General features: G+C 38.5%; 3 protein-coding genes across 3 annotated transcripts; 2 read left to right on the top strand and 1 right to left on the bottom strand.

Moving 5' to 3' along the window:
* The first annotated feature begins 959 nt into the window (after window positions 1–959).
* Window positions 960–4,827, top strand: LOC116713422 (probable E3 ubiquitin-protein ligase TRIML1). The gene is made up of 5 exons (XM_032553575.1): window positions 960–2,437; window positions 2,553–2,786; window positions 2,883–2,929; window positions 3,795–3,937; window positions 4,022–4,827. The coding sequence occupies exons 2-5, from the start codon at window positions 2,586–2,588 to the stop codon at window positions 4,591–4,593; spliced, it is 963 nt and encodes a 320-aa protein (XP_032409466.1). The 5' UTR covers window positions 960–2,437; window positions 2,553–2,585; the 3' UTR covers window positions 4,594–4,827.
* A 1,796-nt stretch (window positions 4,828–6,623) lies between these two features.
* LOC116712566 (hyaluronan-binding protein 2) lies at window positions 6,624–11,649 on the top strand. Its single transcript, XM_032552368.1, has 13 exons — window positions 6,624–6,725; window positions 6,923–7,019; window positions 7,120–7,203; window positions 7,283–7,393; window positions 7,492–7,608; window positions 7,697–7,807; window positions 8,859–9,030; window positions 9,118–9,215; window positions 9,296–9,752; window positions 9,840–9,982; window positions 10,631–10,765; window positions 10,856–11,001; window positions 11,135–11,649. The coding sequence occupies exons 1-13, from the start codon at window positions 6,666–6,668 to the stop codon at window positions 11,297–11,299; spliced, it is 1,896 nt and encodes a 631-aa protein (XP_032408259.1). The 5' UTR covers window positions 6,624–6,665; the 3' UTR covers window positions 11,300–11,649.
* A 2,449-nt stretch (window positions 11,650–14,098) lies between these two features.
* On the bottom strand, window positions 14,099–17,555 carry LOC116713723 (E3 ubiquitin-protein ligase TRIM39). Its single transcript, XM_032553958.1, has 6 exons — window positions 16,971–17,555; window positions 16,116–16,211; window positions 15,799–16,032; window positions 15,040–15,062; window positions 14,804–14,937; window positions 14,099–14,710 (listed from the first exon to the last, which is right to left on the bottom strand). The coding sequence occupies exons 1-6, from the start codon at window positions 17,553–17,555 to the stop codon at window positions 14,124–14,126; spliced, it is 1,659 nt and encodes a 552-aa protein (XP_032409849.1). The 3' UTR covers window positions 14,099–14,123.
* Between the last annotated feature and the right edge of the window lie 468 nt (window positions 17,556–18,023).

Genomic DNA, 18,023 nt, shown 5'->3' with positions numbered 1-18,023 from the left:
TTCAGATCGTAAGTCTGCTCTGACTTCTGCTTCTTCAGCAGTTTTCAGCTGACCTGTTGAAGTCCCACCATTCATGCAATACATGCTAGTTTTGCAAGTCCATAGTTGTACCAAAAATATTTGCAATGAGTGCTGAAAACATTACACTACAGAAGGCTCCAGTCTAAGATTTACTGCGTTGTGGTGAAGGGAAACATCCACAACTACACTCTTTTATGGTTTTCCCTTACTTTATCTCAGAAAACTATGTCCTCAAACTCTTTTTCCTTAATCAATCAGGGGTTTCATCCTTTGAGTTTGCATTTCAGTCTATGAGGTTTCATACCTTCTGCAATATTTTTCCCTTTTCTTCTGTAAAAACAAATTCTGAAATTCCACACCTATACCTTATAATTTCCTTTGTATTCAATTGTTTCGTTTTCTACAACTCATACCCAGATTTTCTGTTCTGCAGTTCTCCATTTTAGTCCTGTTTGATCTTGTTTTCTTTGACCCGTTAGATGATTGTGTGTGTTTTGCTGTGAACATCTCAACTCTGCCTGGACTTTAGCTTCTTCCCAGGTTGTTTGTGATTTGGACCCAAATTGAATCCAAATAGTTAGGAAAAAACCTAGAAATGAGCACTTGGGATCTCTGCAGGGGCAGTAAGGTTTTAAAAAGAGAGAAAAAACTGAATTAAAATTAAAACTTGAAGCCTGCACAATAACCACTAAGATGTCCATGACAATTCTAGATTGTGATTTATTTATTCTCAAATTGAGAGTAGAATTTCACATCTTGGTCTATTCTCAACAACTTTCTTCTGCAGTGTTCAACTCCATCTTTGTAGAATAAAGACATTTTCACCACTGCTTACAGTATAATTGGTGTGTGTATGTCAATCTGTGCAGAAATGGTACGGCAGTCATGTGGCATCTTTTCAGGCAGTGACATGTTTAAGCTATGGTGGACTGTCACAAGAACAGAAATATTCTTTTTCTTTGTCCATGAATGTATCAGCAGCAAAGTGACAGGCAAATGGAAGCATGTAGACTCACACACAGATGAAAATGTATAACAAAACGAAATGAGACTGTACAGTAAAGGCAAATTTACAACATTTAAAATTTACTGTACAGTTGAATAAATAGCATATTTAAATTCACAGAAATGTGCAATTGAGTAAGATAATTCAAAAAAGTGGATAAAAATCAATATATGGATGTAAATCAATAGAGTGCTGATTTTTACAGAATATACATAAAGTGCCATCTGAAAGTGTTTACACCCCATAACGTTTCTCAAATACAGATTTGAATATCGTTTTCATTTTTGAAACTTAACACACAAAATAATGCACGACGGCAAAGGCAAACATATTTCAGATATTTTTATAAATTTGCAAAAAAACAAAAACAAACATAAAAATATACCCTTTTCTAAAGTACTTAAAATTGAGCTCAGGTGCATCTTATTTCCACTGATCTTTCAGATCCTCCTGAGGTACCTGAGGTAAGTTGAGCTGACTGAGCGTGAGTTAGAATTAAATCCACTTGTTGCTTTAATTTTGCAGAAACATCTACAATAGATTGTTAGACAGATATACAAAAGTCTCTTGTCTGATAAAGGCGAGGGAGGTCTTTTTTGGCCTATATTCAAAGCTTTATGTCTTGAGAAAAAACAGCCACTGCTCAGGACCTGACTAACACCATCACCGTAAAGTATGGTGGTGGCAGCATGACGCTGTGGGTATGGACCTCTACCCCTTGCGACTTGTCATTAAAGTGACAGAGGACAAATACAGAGACATTTCTCAAGAAAAACTATGACAGCTTGTATCTTCATCTGCATAGAAAATGGTAGAAAATTTCCCCAAACCATGTAAGGCTTGTAGAGACATACGAAGACCTTAGGTTGCGTCTGCTGCAAATGCTTTAGTCCCTGTCCACATGGAAACATTTTTAAAAAATGGAAATGTTTTCTGCCACATCTCCATATTGAAACAGTGATTTAGGAGGCCCTAATTTTTAAATCATGTTCCAGGTGAATTATGTTCACTTTTGCATATTCTTGTGAACAGCAAAAACGTCTCTTTTGTTAAAACTCTAACATCATAGCCTCACCAAAAGCTTAACTTGGCTTGGATTAAAGTCCTTTTGTATGCTTCCTGGTCCATGTTATTCCAAACTTATCTCATAAATGCGATTTACAGAACAGCTACAGTGCTAAGATGTGATGCAAGAAAGTGCTCTCTCTTTAAACAATGTTCACACTCAGTCACTACTTTGTTGCAGTTTACATTTTACAGTGAGCAAATCATCAGAAGTAAGCTTGCTAAATAGTGTGCAACCATTTTCCACAGGAGACATTAGAAAAGCATCTAGGATCTTTGAAGAAGCAAAGGAATGCTGTGAAACACAGACTGAAGAAACTGGCAGCCCGTCAGTCAGAAATCACTGTGAGTTTTACTCTGATTTCTGAAAAAGGCTCTCTCTGTGTAGAGATTTTAGCAATTTCTCTACAAATGATCCAGCAGCAGAATTTTATTTGATTTCAATGTCTACTGTACCTAGAAAAAGTCTGCAGCGATAAGAGAGAATGTAGCGATGAAATATCAGGAGATCCAGACGGTTCTGGAGGAGGACCTGCGGCTCACCTTGTCCCACCTGGAGATGGAGGAGAGGGCTGCCGTCTCTGCCTTGGATGGACTGATGGAGAGAAACTGTGCTCTGATCCAGGGAATAGAGCAGGACTTGGCCAGACTTTCTTTAGTTTTGGAGCACTGTGACACAGAACCTGATTCTATGGTAAAAAAAAAACAAAACAAAAAAAAAACATATATGAGAGTTTAAATGTAAAGAGCAAAAATCTACAGCTGACCTAGATTTTCCACTATTCCTCAGTCGTTCGTTTTACATGCTGAACTGGACGACACAGAGACAGCAGATAGGTATGGATAATTACAACTCCTATTTTGTGATTCTTCACAAAGTATTCTTCTTCAGAGAATTATAAGAGGGTTTTATGTGACGACCAACACAAAGTAGTGCATAACTGAGAAGTGCAAGGAAGATAACTTATGGTTTTAAAAATCTGAAAATTGTGGTGTACATTTTTTTCAGCCCTCAGAGTCTAATACTTTATGGAACCATATATAACACTTAAAGTTGTAGTTGTTGCACATCTAGAGATTGTTTTGCCGAATTGGATCATTATCAGTGAGATTAGAGGAAGAGCAATCTGACAAAAAGGAAATAAAACTGCAGCATGATGCTACCACCACCATGTTTTACAGAGGGGATTGTCTGTTCAGGGTTATGAACATTGCAAGTTTTTCACCACACATACAAATTTGCAAGTAGGACAAACAGTTTAATTTCAGTCTTGTCTGGTCAGACCTCATGGCTTTCTTAATGCCACTCTTTGGTAGAAGATTTGTAAATCACACCACTTGTTTCCTGTCAACAGATTCTCCCAGCTGAGTGGTGGATCATTGCAGTTACCATGGCTCTCTTGCTTTCTTCTCTATTTAATTTTCTTTTCTTACAATTATTTGTTGTGTAATCAGCTATTCTAATGATTATCTTGACGGTTAATCAGATATATATATATATAAAAAAAACCTAGACATATTCTGCTGATTTTTTGCTTAAATTATGAATTACCTTGTGTTGATCTATCATAAAATCCTAATAAAATAAGCTGAAGTTTGTACTTGTGGCATGATAAGAAAATTTCTGCTAAAAAGATTTTGCAGGAATTTTCAAGGCACTATGCCAATATGTAATACTTCCTTCATGGTTTTTATTCGTCAGAGTGTTGGATGTCCTCAACCAATCAGATCCCAGCAGTGTGAGCCTTGATGAAGCTAAAGCTAACCAGATCCTCAGCCTCACCAACAGCATGTTGCTCCTTGTCTGCTCGCAGATCCCGTTAATGAAGAAGCTCCTGAAAAGCTGTCAGTTCCCACATCACCTTTCTTCATTACACTGCTATCTCTTTAGGAAACATTTCATGCTGAATTTTCTTCATTTGTGTCCAGATTCCAGTGAGGTGCACCTGGACCCAGAGACGGCCCACCCAAAGTTGGTCATCTCCCCTAAATGTGACAGCGTCTCCTACACAGACGCCTGGCAGAAACTCCCTGACCAACCAGGACGGTTCGACACCACCCTCAACGTCATCAGTCTGCAGGGCTTCAGCTTTGGCCGCCATTACTGGGAAATTGATGTGACTGGGAAGACGTATTGGGAGCTTGGTGTTACCTTCCCCTCCATTCCTCGCAAAGGCGTATCTGAGGAGTGCTGGCTGGGTCGGGGCGCCGTGTCCTGGTGTGTGGAGTTCTTTGATGGGGAATACACGGCCTGGCATGGTGGGGTGCCTCACCAGCTGCCTTTTACAAAACGCTTCTGTCGAATTGGTGTTATGTGCAGCTTTCCTGCCGGGCTGGTGATGTTTCTAGAGGCGGACAAAATGACGCCACTGTTCTCATTCTGTGCTGGAACCTTCTCTGAGTGCCTCCACCTGGCCCTGTGTCCTGGTCACAACCACAGCGGCACCAATTCAAGTCCTATTGTAATCTGTAATGAATCGTCTCCTACAAGTGACCTGTAGCTGCATAAGAACATGATGTACAAAAATGCAGGGCTGGCACAAGATTTTTTAGGGACCCTGAGCAGCACAGGATTTAGGGTCCCATTTACATAGTAGCCCACCGATCACAACAGCACCAATCATGTGTCTTTTAAGCTATTCAAACGTAACTTATTTTATGTTGTGCGTTTGGTTTCATTGCTACATTGTAAGACAAAAATTAAATAGATAATACATTTCTTGTTTTTGATTTGACTTTTTGACTTTGATTTTTATCACATTCATTCAAATAAAATGAATAAAAAATGAAATTATGTTTCATTTGGCTCACAATTAGGAATTCCATTAAAGGAGACTTGAATGTTATGCTTACAGAACAAATATACAGTAAGCATCTCCGCCAATGACCAATGTTCATTTTTATTGATCAATATTGAGCATCTTTTTACATTGAAGTAATTTGGCAGCATATGGACAAAAACTTCCTTAATTTCATTGTTAAAATAATATTTAAGCATGTGACTGTTTTTAAAGATGGGCTGGATTTGGCCTCCAGGCCTCGAGTTTGGCATATTTTTTCAATTGAATTTATTTGACAACTGCAAAACTATATATATATATATATATATATATATATATATATAATATTTATCCTTGTTAAAAACCATGACTCTCTAATTTAGAGGTGATGCTCCAGCATTAAATTGGATTTAAGTCCAGATTTCGGCTGAGCTGCTCCAAATCCTTCTTTTGTTTTTAGCCTGTCTGAGGTGAACCTGCTGCTGTGCTTCGGATCGTTATCCTCTTGTGCAGCCCAAGTGTGCTTGAGCTTAAGGTCATGAACTGTGACCGGACATTTTTCCTCATGACGCTCTGTTAAGGAACATGGTTCATGGTGATATTGATTGCAAAAATTCATTGAGGTCTATAAGTTCAATTGTCTTATTCTGAAATACTGTGTAAAGTTTTACACCAGTTCCGATATGACTCACATTGTCCATAAGGTTCTGCCTTTAAATTTTTAATGACTTTGAGACGGGCTTGTTCCATGTTTCCATGCAGGTCAAGATAACGGCTTTCACTTTGGTTGGAGTCCCAAAGTCTTAGAAATGACTTTGTAATCTTTTCCAGACAGACAGATGTCAATGACTTTGTTTCTCATCTGTCATTGAATTTCTTTAGTGAGTCCATGATGCTGTGTTTTTTAAGATTTTTAGTCTACTTCATGTTGTCATGCAGGTTGTATTTAGGTGATTTCTTGGTTCTACAGATGAGATAATCACCATGGTGACTGTGGGAAATTAAACTGAACCAAAACTGTTAGTTCACAAAGAGGAGCAGTCAGGTTCCCACAGACGGTTGGTTTCAGTAGCTTTTTTCTCTTAGAAATGAAAGCATAATTTGAAAACTACATTATGTATTTAATTAGGTTATCATTGTCTGATTTTTATATTTGTTTAGTTACTTTTTTGTTTCTTTCTTCTTTTTATTCTTTTACAAAATGGAAAAAACAAATACATATAACTTGTGTCATCAAGTTTACTACGTTACATATTACATGAATTTTAATCTTTTCACTAATTTATGAAATCAAATTAACTTTTCAATAATATTCTGATTTATTCAGATGTCCCCGCAGAAATATGCATGTCCTGAAATTGCATCACTGTATAAATAGTCCACTTGTTGATGTGCCCAGGGTATGTGATTCAAAGTCTACAAGCAAACAAACAGGGAGGTTTTAGCAAACATGCTCTCTGAGCATTTGTGTTGCAAGTGCAGGACTCACTCTTAGAATTTGATGCTTTTAATGTAAAAAGTCTGCAAACATGTCACAAATGACACTAAAAAACATGCAATATTCATAGTAGCTGTAAAAACATCTTTATGTCATCTAAAGAGACCGTTGTGGGGTCTCTTATTGTAAAGTTTAAATCAATAAAACTGACTCAGCATCATGGATGAGTGCCAGATTAAACTAAAGTTTCAAAGGTTAGTGTCCTTGTGTAAAAATGTAGGAAAAAGGTCAGGTTCTCTGCAGCGCTGCACAGTCTCATTTGGTCCTCCTGGACGTCGTCTGGTGCTCTGCCATCATGAAACTGAAGCTCCTTCTCATTTTCCTCTTCTTGGCTGTGCTCCTTATCCCCACTGAAGTAAGTATTTACAACATGTATTATCTTAAAACAATGTAGTAAATGCACCACTCTTAATTACAACTGTATTTTCTTTTATTATTGCTCAATTAGTTCTATGCTACGACGTTTATTGTTATTAAAACCATTATTGTGTTTGGTGGAATTATTTATTAAATGCTTTAACAAATTTCTAAATGTCATTTTTCATAAATCAGTCGAAACCCAAACACAAAGACAAACACAAAGACAAACATGGATCAAGAGGACAAGGGCGGGAGAAAAAAAAGCAAAAATTTGAAGATATAATTGAAGGTTGGAGCTCCATTTTGTCATAAAATACTAATTCTATAATTTAAAAAAATCAACAAAAGAAACGACGTATTCCAAATCTGAAATGAAAATATTATTTTAGACGTCATCTTCAAGGAGTCGTCTGATGACGACGACGAAGATCAGCCTTCTATGGACTGGCTTCATGACCTTCAGGATCTACATGGTATAATGATTAGACCTACTCTTTAAAAAGTTGTGTCTTTCTTTGCCTGATTAAAACCTAGTTCCATTTAATTTGCCAGGGGAATGCACACCCAATCCCTGTCTTAACAACGGTGTGTGTAAGCAAAAAGGCAGGAGAGGGTACAAATGTGACTGTCCCGCACCTTTCAAGGGAAGGAAATGCGAGAAAGGTTGGATGAAGCTGTCATCTTCTTCCTATTGAAGTTCCTGTCAGTGTCCAACTGAGACTGTAAAATCAGCAGCTACTGTTTGTGCTTATGGTTGTCAGCCCCGAAAGCGTGCAGAATAGGTGTTTGTGGTCGGGGGGAGTGTGTGCTGACTTCAACCGCTCCTTTCTACGAGTGCAAATGCAAATACCCGTTCCAGCCTCCAGACTGCAAACGATGTAAGGATCAAACAGCAAAACTACATTTTCAGCTAGTTACATTTCTAAGACATTTATTGTGTGTATTTGATCCTTCTTTTGTGCAAAGATTCTGTGTGTGTGCCAAACCCGTGCAGAAATGGTGGCCAGTGCATCCGGGAAGGGAATGACTTTGAGTGTCAGTGTCGCGAAGGATTCAGTGGACGCTTCTGTCATGTTGGTAAATACTGCACTCTTATATCAGCCTCTTTGTTTTCCAAGACCAATGTGTGTGCACAGAATCCTGGAGTTTTTTATATCTCTTTGACTTTAACACATTTTATTGAGTTATCACTACAGTTTCAAAATGTCGTCTTAAAAAAAGTCAAAAAGGATGGCCTCCATTTGTTTTCAACTCTCTCACTCTGGTGTCCCTAAATAAAATCTAATGTATCCAATTGCCTTCAGAAGTCACATAATTGGTAAATGGACTAGACCTGTGGAGTCAAAACTACCAAGACATGTCGCCCACCTAAACTGACGAGAAAGGCAAGGAAAACTTTAGTTAGTGCTAACATTAGCACTACAGGAGAAGAAAACGTCAATTCTTAGCTTTGGATAATCTTTTGAAAGTACAAAGTATTAGTCTTGATGGAAGAGAGGTAAAGAAAAAGAAAGTCAAGTCAAGAAAGTTTGTTATACACCACAAAGTATGAATAGGACTCCACCAACATAGAGGAAAAGGGATTTTTTCTTCTATACTGCCCAATACCCTGAACACAACACTCATATGGTGAAGCAGGGTGGTAGCAACATCATGCTGTGAGAATGTTTTTCTCAAGCAGCTCAGAAGTTGATGATAAGACTGATGGAGTTAAAAACAGGACAGTCCTGTTGAATGCAGCTAAAGACTTGAGAATGTTCTTCCAGCAGAACAATGACCCAAAACATGTGCTCAGACCTGATACAAGTTAAGAATCTGTGTGAAAACCGATGTTCACAGATGCTTTTCATGCAACCTCACTTCAGTATCTTGCTAAGTAAAACAGATCAGAAAACACTTGCAGACTAAGCTTAATATGTTTCTATAAGTTATTGACTCATGAGGGTCTCACTGCAAATGCTCACTGCTCTATACAAAGTGTTTCGTTTGTTTGTTTATTGTCTGTCAAATAAAACTTTGGAAAAAAGTTAAAACAAAGAGAACAAAGAAACAAGAAAGGGGGTGGGAGACGTGAAGCATTCATACTATGTGAGTTTTCTACTTATTAAGACACTGGATGTGTTTTTAGGTCCAAATGACTGCTATGTGGGTGATGGCGAGTCTTACCGTGGGAATGTGAGCGAGACAGATGATGGCTTTGACTGCCTCTACTGGAACTCCCACTTTATCCTGGAAAAAGGAGCTGATCCCTTCAACTCGTTTGAGAATGACGACGGCCTTGGCCCTCATAACTTCTGCAGGTCAGAACAAAAACAAGACTGAACTGTATTACAACTACAGTCATCATGGATTTATGGTACGTTACTTTGTTTTTATTTAATGTGCAGAAACCCAGATGGAGAACCAAAGCCCTGGTGTTTTTTCAGAAGAGGACGAAGATTGTTTTGGGACTACTGTGATGTGAAAAAATGTCCTGAACCAACAGGTCCAGCACAAAGCTCCTAGTAGGTTTCTGACTCTGATGTTGAGGTCAACAAACGACAAACTATTTGTTTGCATTTTCAGGTGGACCCAAACCTCCTACTGGTGGCCCTCCGACCCCTAGTGGTGGCCCCAAGCCTAAGCCTCCTACCGTTCAGCCGCCTCCAGTTCCCAAACCTCCTACTGGTGGCCCTCCGACCCCTAGTGATGGCCCCAAGCCTAAGCCTCCTACCGTTCAGCCGCCTCCAGTTACCACTGAAGCAGCAAAGACCACCAAGGCTCCACAGCCGTCCCAAGAACCAATAGACTCCCCTGATGTGCCATCTCCATCTCCTGCACCAAAACAGTTTGAAACTTGCGGAGTGGCTCAACCAAAAAAGATCTTAACTCGAATCTTTGGGGGTCTGAAAGTCAGTCCTGGGGCAGTACCCTGGCAGGTTTCTGTGCAACAGAAACCAAAGAACTCCAACATGAAATACAGCCACGTCTGTGGAGGAGTTCTGATCAAGAGTTGCTGGGTTCTGACAGCTGGACACTGCATGTAAGAAAACAACCCTCCAAATCTGAAGAATTTAGATTATGACTTTCATTCAGCTTTTTTGTTTACTGGATGTTTTGTTTTTCACAGTGAACAAAACAAGGACATGCAGGTGGTGATGGGTAGCCTGTCACTGGAAGCACATGATCCTTCAGCTCAAGTCATTGAAGTTGAGAATGCGATTGTCCACGAGAACTACAGGGAGACTTCTGCAGCTGTTTACAACGACATAGGTAAAACTGCACTGTATTTCTTCCATAAAGAGCCATTTTTATCCTCCAATTGTGTTTAGACTCATAACTCATGATAGTTATATGAATTCTCAAGAATAAAATTGCTAAACATGTAAAAAGTGTGAAAGAATAAAAAAGCCATGAAAGCAGACTAATTTGAGTTCATAAAGTGAAGATTTATGTAGCGATGTTTTTCAGTGAGGAGTAAGAAGTGTCTGAGAGCAGCAGTTTAGAGACCTAGCACACTGGCACTCTATGGCGGGAATAAAAAGCACACTTTTGCAAGTGTTAGATCTGGGTGTAAAAAATAAATGGTACAACTAAAATCCATCAGATAGATGCAGGTTTGTCCAACATGTTTCTTTCTGTATCTGTAGTGAAATTAGCCTCATTTAGATTAGAGAGCAAGTTTTTATGTACTTAAAACAAGGATACCACTTGTCACACTCAAACTCTTAGGTTTTATGTCTCTAAAATGATATTTGTCCTTTGAATGAATCAAAACAAACCCTGGCAGTGATTTTTGCTAACCAGTGAGGTTCGTATTCATTTTCTAAACTGATTTGAGGACTTTCTTGTCTTACATTTTCGTAACAGTTACCTTGTGAAAACATTTGTGTGACATTAATCTGATCCGTATTTTCTAAGCTTTGTTAAGGCTCAGGGGGCGAGATGGAGTTTGCGCAAATGAGACCCAGTTTGTGAAGACAGCTTGTCTGCCCGGTGGCCAAATCTCTGATGGGACTGAATGCACCATTTCTGGATGGGGGGCCACAGAGGACTGTATGTGTGCGACTTTTCCCTCATAATTTGGTTCACTCTGTTTACTACAACTTACTGTTTTGTCCTAATTGTTCAAAATCACTTCTGCAGCGAATTATGGCTCGAATCACCTGTTAGAGGCTAATGTTCTGCTGATCAACCAGGCAAAGTGCTCTGAGCCCACTATTTACGGGGCCGTCCTAAATAATGGCATGTTCTGCGCCGGCTACCTGCAAGGAGGAGTTGATTCCTGCCAGGTTAGTCAGCTTTATGCTTTACAGTAGCTTTAAATTCTGTTTGAATGTTTAGGTGTATCTGTGTACTTTGCATCCACCTGCCACTTTTTTTTTCTCTATTCTACTCTAATTTTCCATTCATCTGTTGTTTCAGGGGGATTCTGGAGGACCACTGACTTGCAAGCAAAATGACACCAGTGTTGTTTATGGTGTGGTGAGCTGGGGAGATCAGTGTGGAAAGGAAAACAAACCAGGAGTCTACTCAAGAGTCTCTACCTTCCTCGACTGGATCAAGTCAAAGACTCAAGGACATGCTTAAATAACCCAAGGATATTAGTTATGAACATACCAGCGTGTTTGGCCGAGAATTAAGATGTGATTGAAGTTATTTTTCGTAACTGCTCTGCACCTGACTGAACTCTTTTGAAGCCTCCCAAAAAACCCCTGAAATTTTCTCAACATATTTTGTCATTTTCTCACAGGTGAATGTGAAAAATAACTTGAAAAAACCTCAATAAAAGTGTACTCCACTGTGTTCCTTCAGAGATAAAATGTCTAACTTTTGCTTCTGCTTAATGTGTTGTCATTTTAGCAAATTATAGGTAAAATTAACCGATACACCGATTAATCTGTGATTGATAAGTCAAATAATAAAAAAATGTACTTGTTTCTATTGTTTAAATACATCAACCAATAGCACAAGACCACTAAAATGAGCTTGTAAGGGGAATATGCTTTGGTGCACAAATGGAGTAATTCTTTGAATTGATTTAAATGTATGTTGTATTCCAAACTACAAAGGCTGTCAAAGAGCATGCATAATATTTTCTATCCTTTTTATATGCAGTCCTTGGAGAATTTTTTAAGGGTGGGGGATCTTTTAGCACGTTTATTCTCCAGTTTAAATATGATTTAACCTGTTTAAGTTGATCAGAATAGCTAAGAACTGTTGTTTAGTTAGACTTTCTGTTTCCTATAGATGTAAATGTGATGAGGCTCATGTAAATGCAATGAGCTTGAAATAGGAGAGACAAGATTCAAGTAAGAGTGGTGCGTGTTGCTGTAAGAGTTAAGGTCTACATTAGTTTGAATTTTTATGAATTTATGTTACAGCAACATACTGTACACCCTGAAAGATGAGTAAAAAGCATAAGAATAAATAAATTAATTTTCTACATTTAAATCTCTGCATAAATTTTATAAAATTTTGAAACAAGGGAATAAAATAAATTCTCACACAAAGAAATTGCTCCTTTTGGATTTTGGCACTCTTACTGATCGCTATAAAATTAAAGCAACTAATGCATTTTTAAAAATGTAATGCTTACATCAACAGATAATTAATAATTAATGATTAATTAACTGACTTTCTAATTTCCTAAGGTAAAATAAGCTGTAATGCAGAGGCCACTCTTCAAAATGGAAAAGACAAGAGAACATGCTATTTAAGATTTCTGTCAGTTTTTACTCACAAAATGGCTACAAATAATAGCTGTTTTCATAATGCTCATACAATAAGAAAAAAAAATGCAGCTTCAATTTGAATGAATTAAAACCAGTTTATCCAACTTACTACATTTATGTGAATTTAACTTGACAGCTTAATAATTTAAAGTGAAAAAACTTGTCACTAATTGAAGCAATTTATTTAAGTTGGGTCACCTATTCTCTTTTTCAGTGTATTTACTGTGAATGACTGAAAATGTTTACCTTGTCACAATGCACATTGGGTAAGAAAAGGAAAAAATCTTCAAAGTTCACTGCTAGAGAACAGAGAAAGAAATTTTCCACTGAAAGAAGGATGGGTTTATTTTAAGGCTTTTTACACATCTTTAAAAATCTTTATGCTGATTTGTGCAGCTGGATCTAAATGCATTCATCTCTGAACTGGGCTGAAATGCTTTTCCTAACCTATAAACTTGCCAAAAACCTGTGTAATCTGAGTACTTGTTAATCAATTTTGCTTAAGAGAAAACAAGATGTTATACAAATAATTGCTAACATCAGTGTTTGTGGACACTCAATGCAGCAAAGTTCACAGTTGATGTTATTTGATCTCTCTTGCTGCACTGTTTGCTGTAGAGGCAAAAAATAAAAGCCACGGACATCTGACACTGAAGGCTGTTGTCCGCTGTGGGCTGATGAACCGAGGGGGCGATTACAAAATGAACAGGCCAGAAGTTTACACACGATTCATGTACTTTCTGCAATGCACAACAACATGATTAGCACATAAGAGGTGGAGACCTTCAACAGCGGAAGAGATGCAATACTATTCCTACGTATAATATAGTAAGTTGATGAGAAGATGGATGGACCCTAAATACAGGACAATCCTGAATGAAAACCTGTTAGCAGTTGCAATAGACTTCAGACTGACTCGTAAGTTCACCATGCTGCAGGACAGCAACCCCAAATGTGCGCCAGAGCTATAGTACAATGGTTAAATCACAGAGCATTCATGTATTTACCATGGCCTTGTTAAAGTCCAGACCTAAATATAATTGAGACTTTCAAGATTTGACAGTTGGGGGTAGCGCGTGACCCTTGTATGGAGACCTCAGTGCTCAACAGTTCGAGTCCAGGCCCAATGACCTTTGCCATATGTCTTCCCTCTCTGTCACAACCTTGTTTTCTGTTGACTCATTATTAAATAATGTGTACTTGGTGTTCCTCGATGCTTTCCAGTCCCGCTGACTGAGTTTGAACTAGTCTGCAAAGAAGACCTGGCTAAGATTTAAATCTGTAGATGTGACATATTTGAATCTGTAGCTGTTTTGAATGGTGACACAAATAAATTTCCCTTCTATTTCACAATTATCAGACCAAAATGGTGCATCATATGGACCATTTGGTCCATTTTGATCCATCCTATAAAATCTGAATAAATTATACAAATGTTTTTTTGGTTGTAATGTGACAAAATGTAGAAAACGTCCAAAGGTGTGAATACATTGTCAAGGCAAAGTAAAGTACAACTTTTGATGTTGAACCTGTAAAGAAAATATTGCACAGTAAGTTCTCCATGTGTATTTACTTTATTAAACGTTGCACAACTATAGAATTAAAGCATAGTTGGAATAGATTGATAATATATAAACACATAAATAAGCAAATGTAGAAATAAACACAGAAAAGATCATTCATTTTTCATCGTCTTCCCAATTCCAGGGATCCTTAATCCAGAACAAAGTGAGCGGCTGCCTGTTGACTCCGGTCATATCGATGCATGGGTTGAACATGGGGTAAAGAGGCTCTGTGCACTGCACACAGAAAGAGTGAAGCAGAGTCATTGCATCCGCATCATAGAATGACAGCTCCCCCTTCTGGATATTAGCCAGTATGCCCAGTTTCCTGACTCTCTTTGCTACTGGCAGCTGCTTCTCTTGTGTGTCGTGGCAAGCCAGGTACTGTCCATCTCCATGGTAGATGCACCAGGATGTGCTGTTCACACCCAGGCTGGAGGAACTCTGAACCGGACTGGTTTTCTTAGTGAGCAAACCTGTGGTGACACCAATCAGCCAGAAGGGTTTATCCTGGACAATCACCTCCCAGTAATGCTGGCCATTTGTAAAGCTCTCCTGAGCGAGAACACTGTACTGGGAGTCGTAAGGCTGAGGGTTCGGTCTGTCTCCAACACGATGGCGTCTCCAGTAAACTTGCTTTTTATCTGGAGATATTTCTAGTTTTGGATGGGCTGTTTTTGGATCTAAAGCCGGTGAACTTAGGTCTGCAATAATAATAATAGAAAAAAACGACAATCAGCACCACATTTATGCAAATGATGATTGGTTGCTTATGAAATCCTGAATGAATCACTAACATGACCACATTCGTGGAAAGTGTTGCGACAGAGCTAATGAGAGATCATCAGTGAGCCTCTCAATGGTTTTCAGCTTTTCATGGTCACAAAGATCCCTGTTTACAGCCTGCAGTGGAGGAAAATCCAATGGATCACTGTAAAGAAAACATAAAATAAATGTACCAAAGGAGCAAATTAGTAACAACACAAAAGAAAGGTTAAATATACCAAAATGTAATGTGTAAAAATATACTCACCAAAGATTTTGTGATCTGATTTGCTGTTAAAAATTAACAGGCCATCAGTTTTAGCTCAACTTCAAAACAGCATTAAGAAATTTTACTTTTGAAGATGGAAAACAAAGCAAGTACATACAGAACTGAAAATTCACACACAAGAAAAACAAAGGTGAATTCATAACTAGTCACTATAGTCCATATGCTTAAAATCCACAGTTTCTGTCAGAAATGTGCATTCTTTATCAAGAAAGGAACAATTTGGTTGAATTAGTGGGATTTCTGGCACAGATGCTCCTTCAAATGATCAATTCTCAAAGTTAACCAACTTTATTTGTTCTTAATGTCTGTTTACGGTCATTGTCCAAACAAAACCATCACGTGTGTCCAAGTTTGAACAATCTAGCCATCAAATTAATTTGAAGTTGAGGAATTTGAAGGCAGTCATTTAAAACGTTCCCTCACCATGCTACTGCCACGACCATGCTTGCTGACAGTGTTCTTATTTGGAAAGAACTGATTTGACTCTTTCAAACATAGTTTATGTCATTGTGGCCAAGCTACTCCATCTTTGTTTACCCTAAAACATTTCCCTGCATTTGGCTTGTCCATGTAAATAGAGGCAAACTGTACATGCTCAAAGATGTATTAGATTATGGGCTTCTTTTTAGATTACTGTGACTGCAGGTCCAGTGGTGTTTGATTCATAGCAGGCTTAATCCATTGTGGTTTAATGATCATTGTAAAATACTTAAATTATTTTTACAATGATTTACTCACCTGAAGGAACTGCAGGTCATTTGTTTCCTGGAGTAGAGCTTTATTGGAGGCTCTTAATCTGTCTATCTCTTTAATCTGAGTTTCCGTGATGCCCCTCTGGGCCTCCAGCCAGTCCGTCATGTACGCCTCCTCTGCATCTATAATCTGCATCATCAGACGCTCGTCTGCATCTAAAACCACACGGATTCTGCTGTACTTGTCTGAGATTTTCTCTCTGAAATCCGCAGCAGATTTCTGGAAGATAATTAAAATGTCATAAACGCAAGGCTGCCCGCAAGAGAAAACAGGAGTGTATTATAAGCTCATAATGACTGTACCACAGTTTGTGTGTAAAGTGACTCCAAGTCCTTGATGGTGTGCTCTGCTTCACCTCTCCTCTTCAGCAAGTTGTTCATATTAGCCACCAACATACTCTGAAGACAGACATAAAACTGAATCAGAATATGGTTATGAATTAGCAAAACCACATTCAAGATGTCTTACTTTTCGTTTGGTATAAATAAAATGTGAACTTAATTTTTATGCTCTCGTGTACAATTTAAAAATATTTTCATATGTGTTCTTATGTGGATGACATGCACTTAGATCTACAAATATATATATGTGCAAAACAAATTAATTATAACATATATTAAGTCAAAGTAGCCACATCAAGGACTCAGGAACTCAGTGCTGGTGATTGAATCACCCTGCAACCATATTGCTGCAATTTAGCAATATAAAATAAAAAGACACTATCTGTATCATGTATTACTGGTCTAATTAGCCAAAGAATAATTTTTGACAACAAAACTTGAGTAACTGACACTAACTAAGTTACTACTGTTGAACTATTTTTTGAAACAATACAATTAAAAATGGCCAAAAATTGAGATAAAATATATACAGCAGTGCATGACGTCCTCTTTGATTGAAAAATGGTTAGTTTTGATATGTTCACTTCACTGAATCGTTTTAAACGTTGCATTTATGTTCATCCTTAGTTTTTAATTGACACCATCAATTATTTACCTAAAGGGCGTCATACTCCAGGACTAGCAAGATATTGTGAAGTCGCACTGATTGGACAGTAGATGGCACTGTATGGACTAACACACTACAGTCTAATTACTGAAGTCATTGTTTAGTTTGTGGCAGAATAGAATATTAGAAAAACAAAATAAAAATGTTACCCTAAAGTCTGCGCTGGCTTCATGAAGTTGAGATGCCTTATGGTGCTTGTGGACTCCAACCAGGACACACAAACAGCACACAGGGATTTTCTCCTCCATACAGAAGAGCTTGAGCTCATCCCGGTGCTCCCTGCACTTCAGCGACAGTGGATCCTTGGTCACATCCACCAGCGTGTGCTCCCTCAGGGCAGACCTCTGCTGGTGCAGCTGGGCGTGGGCCTGGCACAGCGAGGCATCACAGGTCAAACAGGTCTGGATGGCCACACATGGCTTCTCTATGCAGTGGTCACAGTGGATAATTGGAGAGGATGCTGCTGTAGAGTCGGTCTCAGCTGCTGCTGGTTGCTGGTTTGTGGTGAAATCCTTGACTTTTTCCTGAAGGCTTGTGTTTATGTCCAGAGTGAGATTAGGTGGGAGGAACATCTGACACTCTGGACAGAAGAAAGGACCCTCAGTGGACTCATCTGTTTCCCAAACGGCTCGGATACAGGTGAGGCAGAAGTTATGCCCACATTGGAGCGTCACAGGTTCTGTGAAAAAATCCTGGCAGACAGGACACTTCAAAGGTTCGCTAACAGTCCCCATGGTGCTGCTTTCACCTGTTACGGCAGACTTCTGCACCCAGTGCTCCTGACCTTCCAGCTCATCAATGTTTCACATGTTTACAAGCCTCTAAAGAGCCTCATAGTGTCAGGTTACTAAAGATGGGGGGATATCAGTAGCTGTTGTAAACCACCCAGTCCCAGGAGAGTTACATTTGCTTTCCAAAACGCAGAACCAATAAAATACTGTGGGAAAAATTACATTTAAATTAATCTTTAACATACTTAAACGTAAGGCTATAATCTTCTGAGTTTAATTTTAGTCATTCTTTTAAAAGCTTGGCTCAAAATTAAACATTTATTCTTGTTAATATTTGGTTTAATGTCTGCCAGCATGTTCCACTTCTTTGACCGTGCTATTTTAGCCATCAGCAAGATTTTTGCATAATTTTTGCTGAATATTTGACCACTCTTCTTATCAGAATTTGCAAAGTTTGCTTAATTGATATGT

This window comes from Xiphophorus hellerii, chromosome 22 (genome assembly GCF_003331165.1).
Source record: "Xiphophorus hellerii strain 12219 chromosome 22, Xiphophorus_hellerii-4.1, whole genome shotgun sequence".
Classification (NCBI taxonomy): Eukaryota; Metazoa; Chordata; class Actinopteri; order Cyprinodontiformes; family Poeciliidae; genus Xiphophorus; species Xiphophorus hellerii.
The sequence above is the reverse complement of the archived record's forward strand: the minus strand, read 5'-3'. Positions and strand labels throughout refer to the sequence as shown.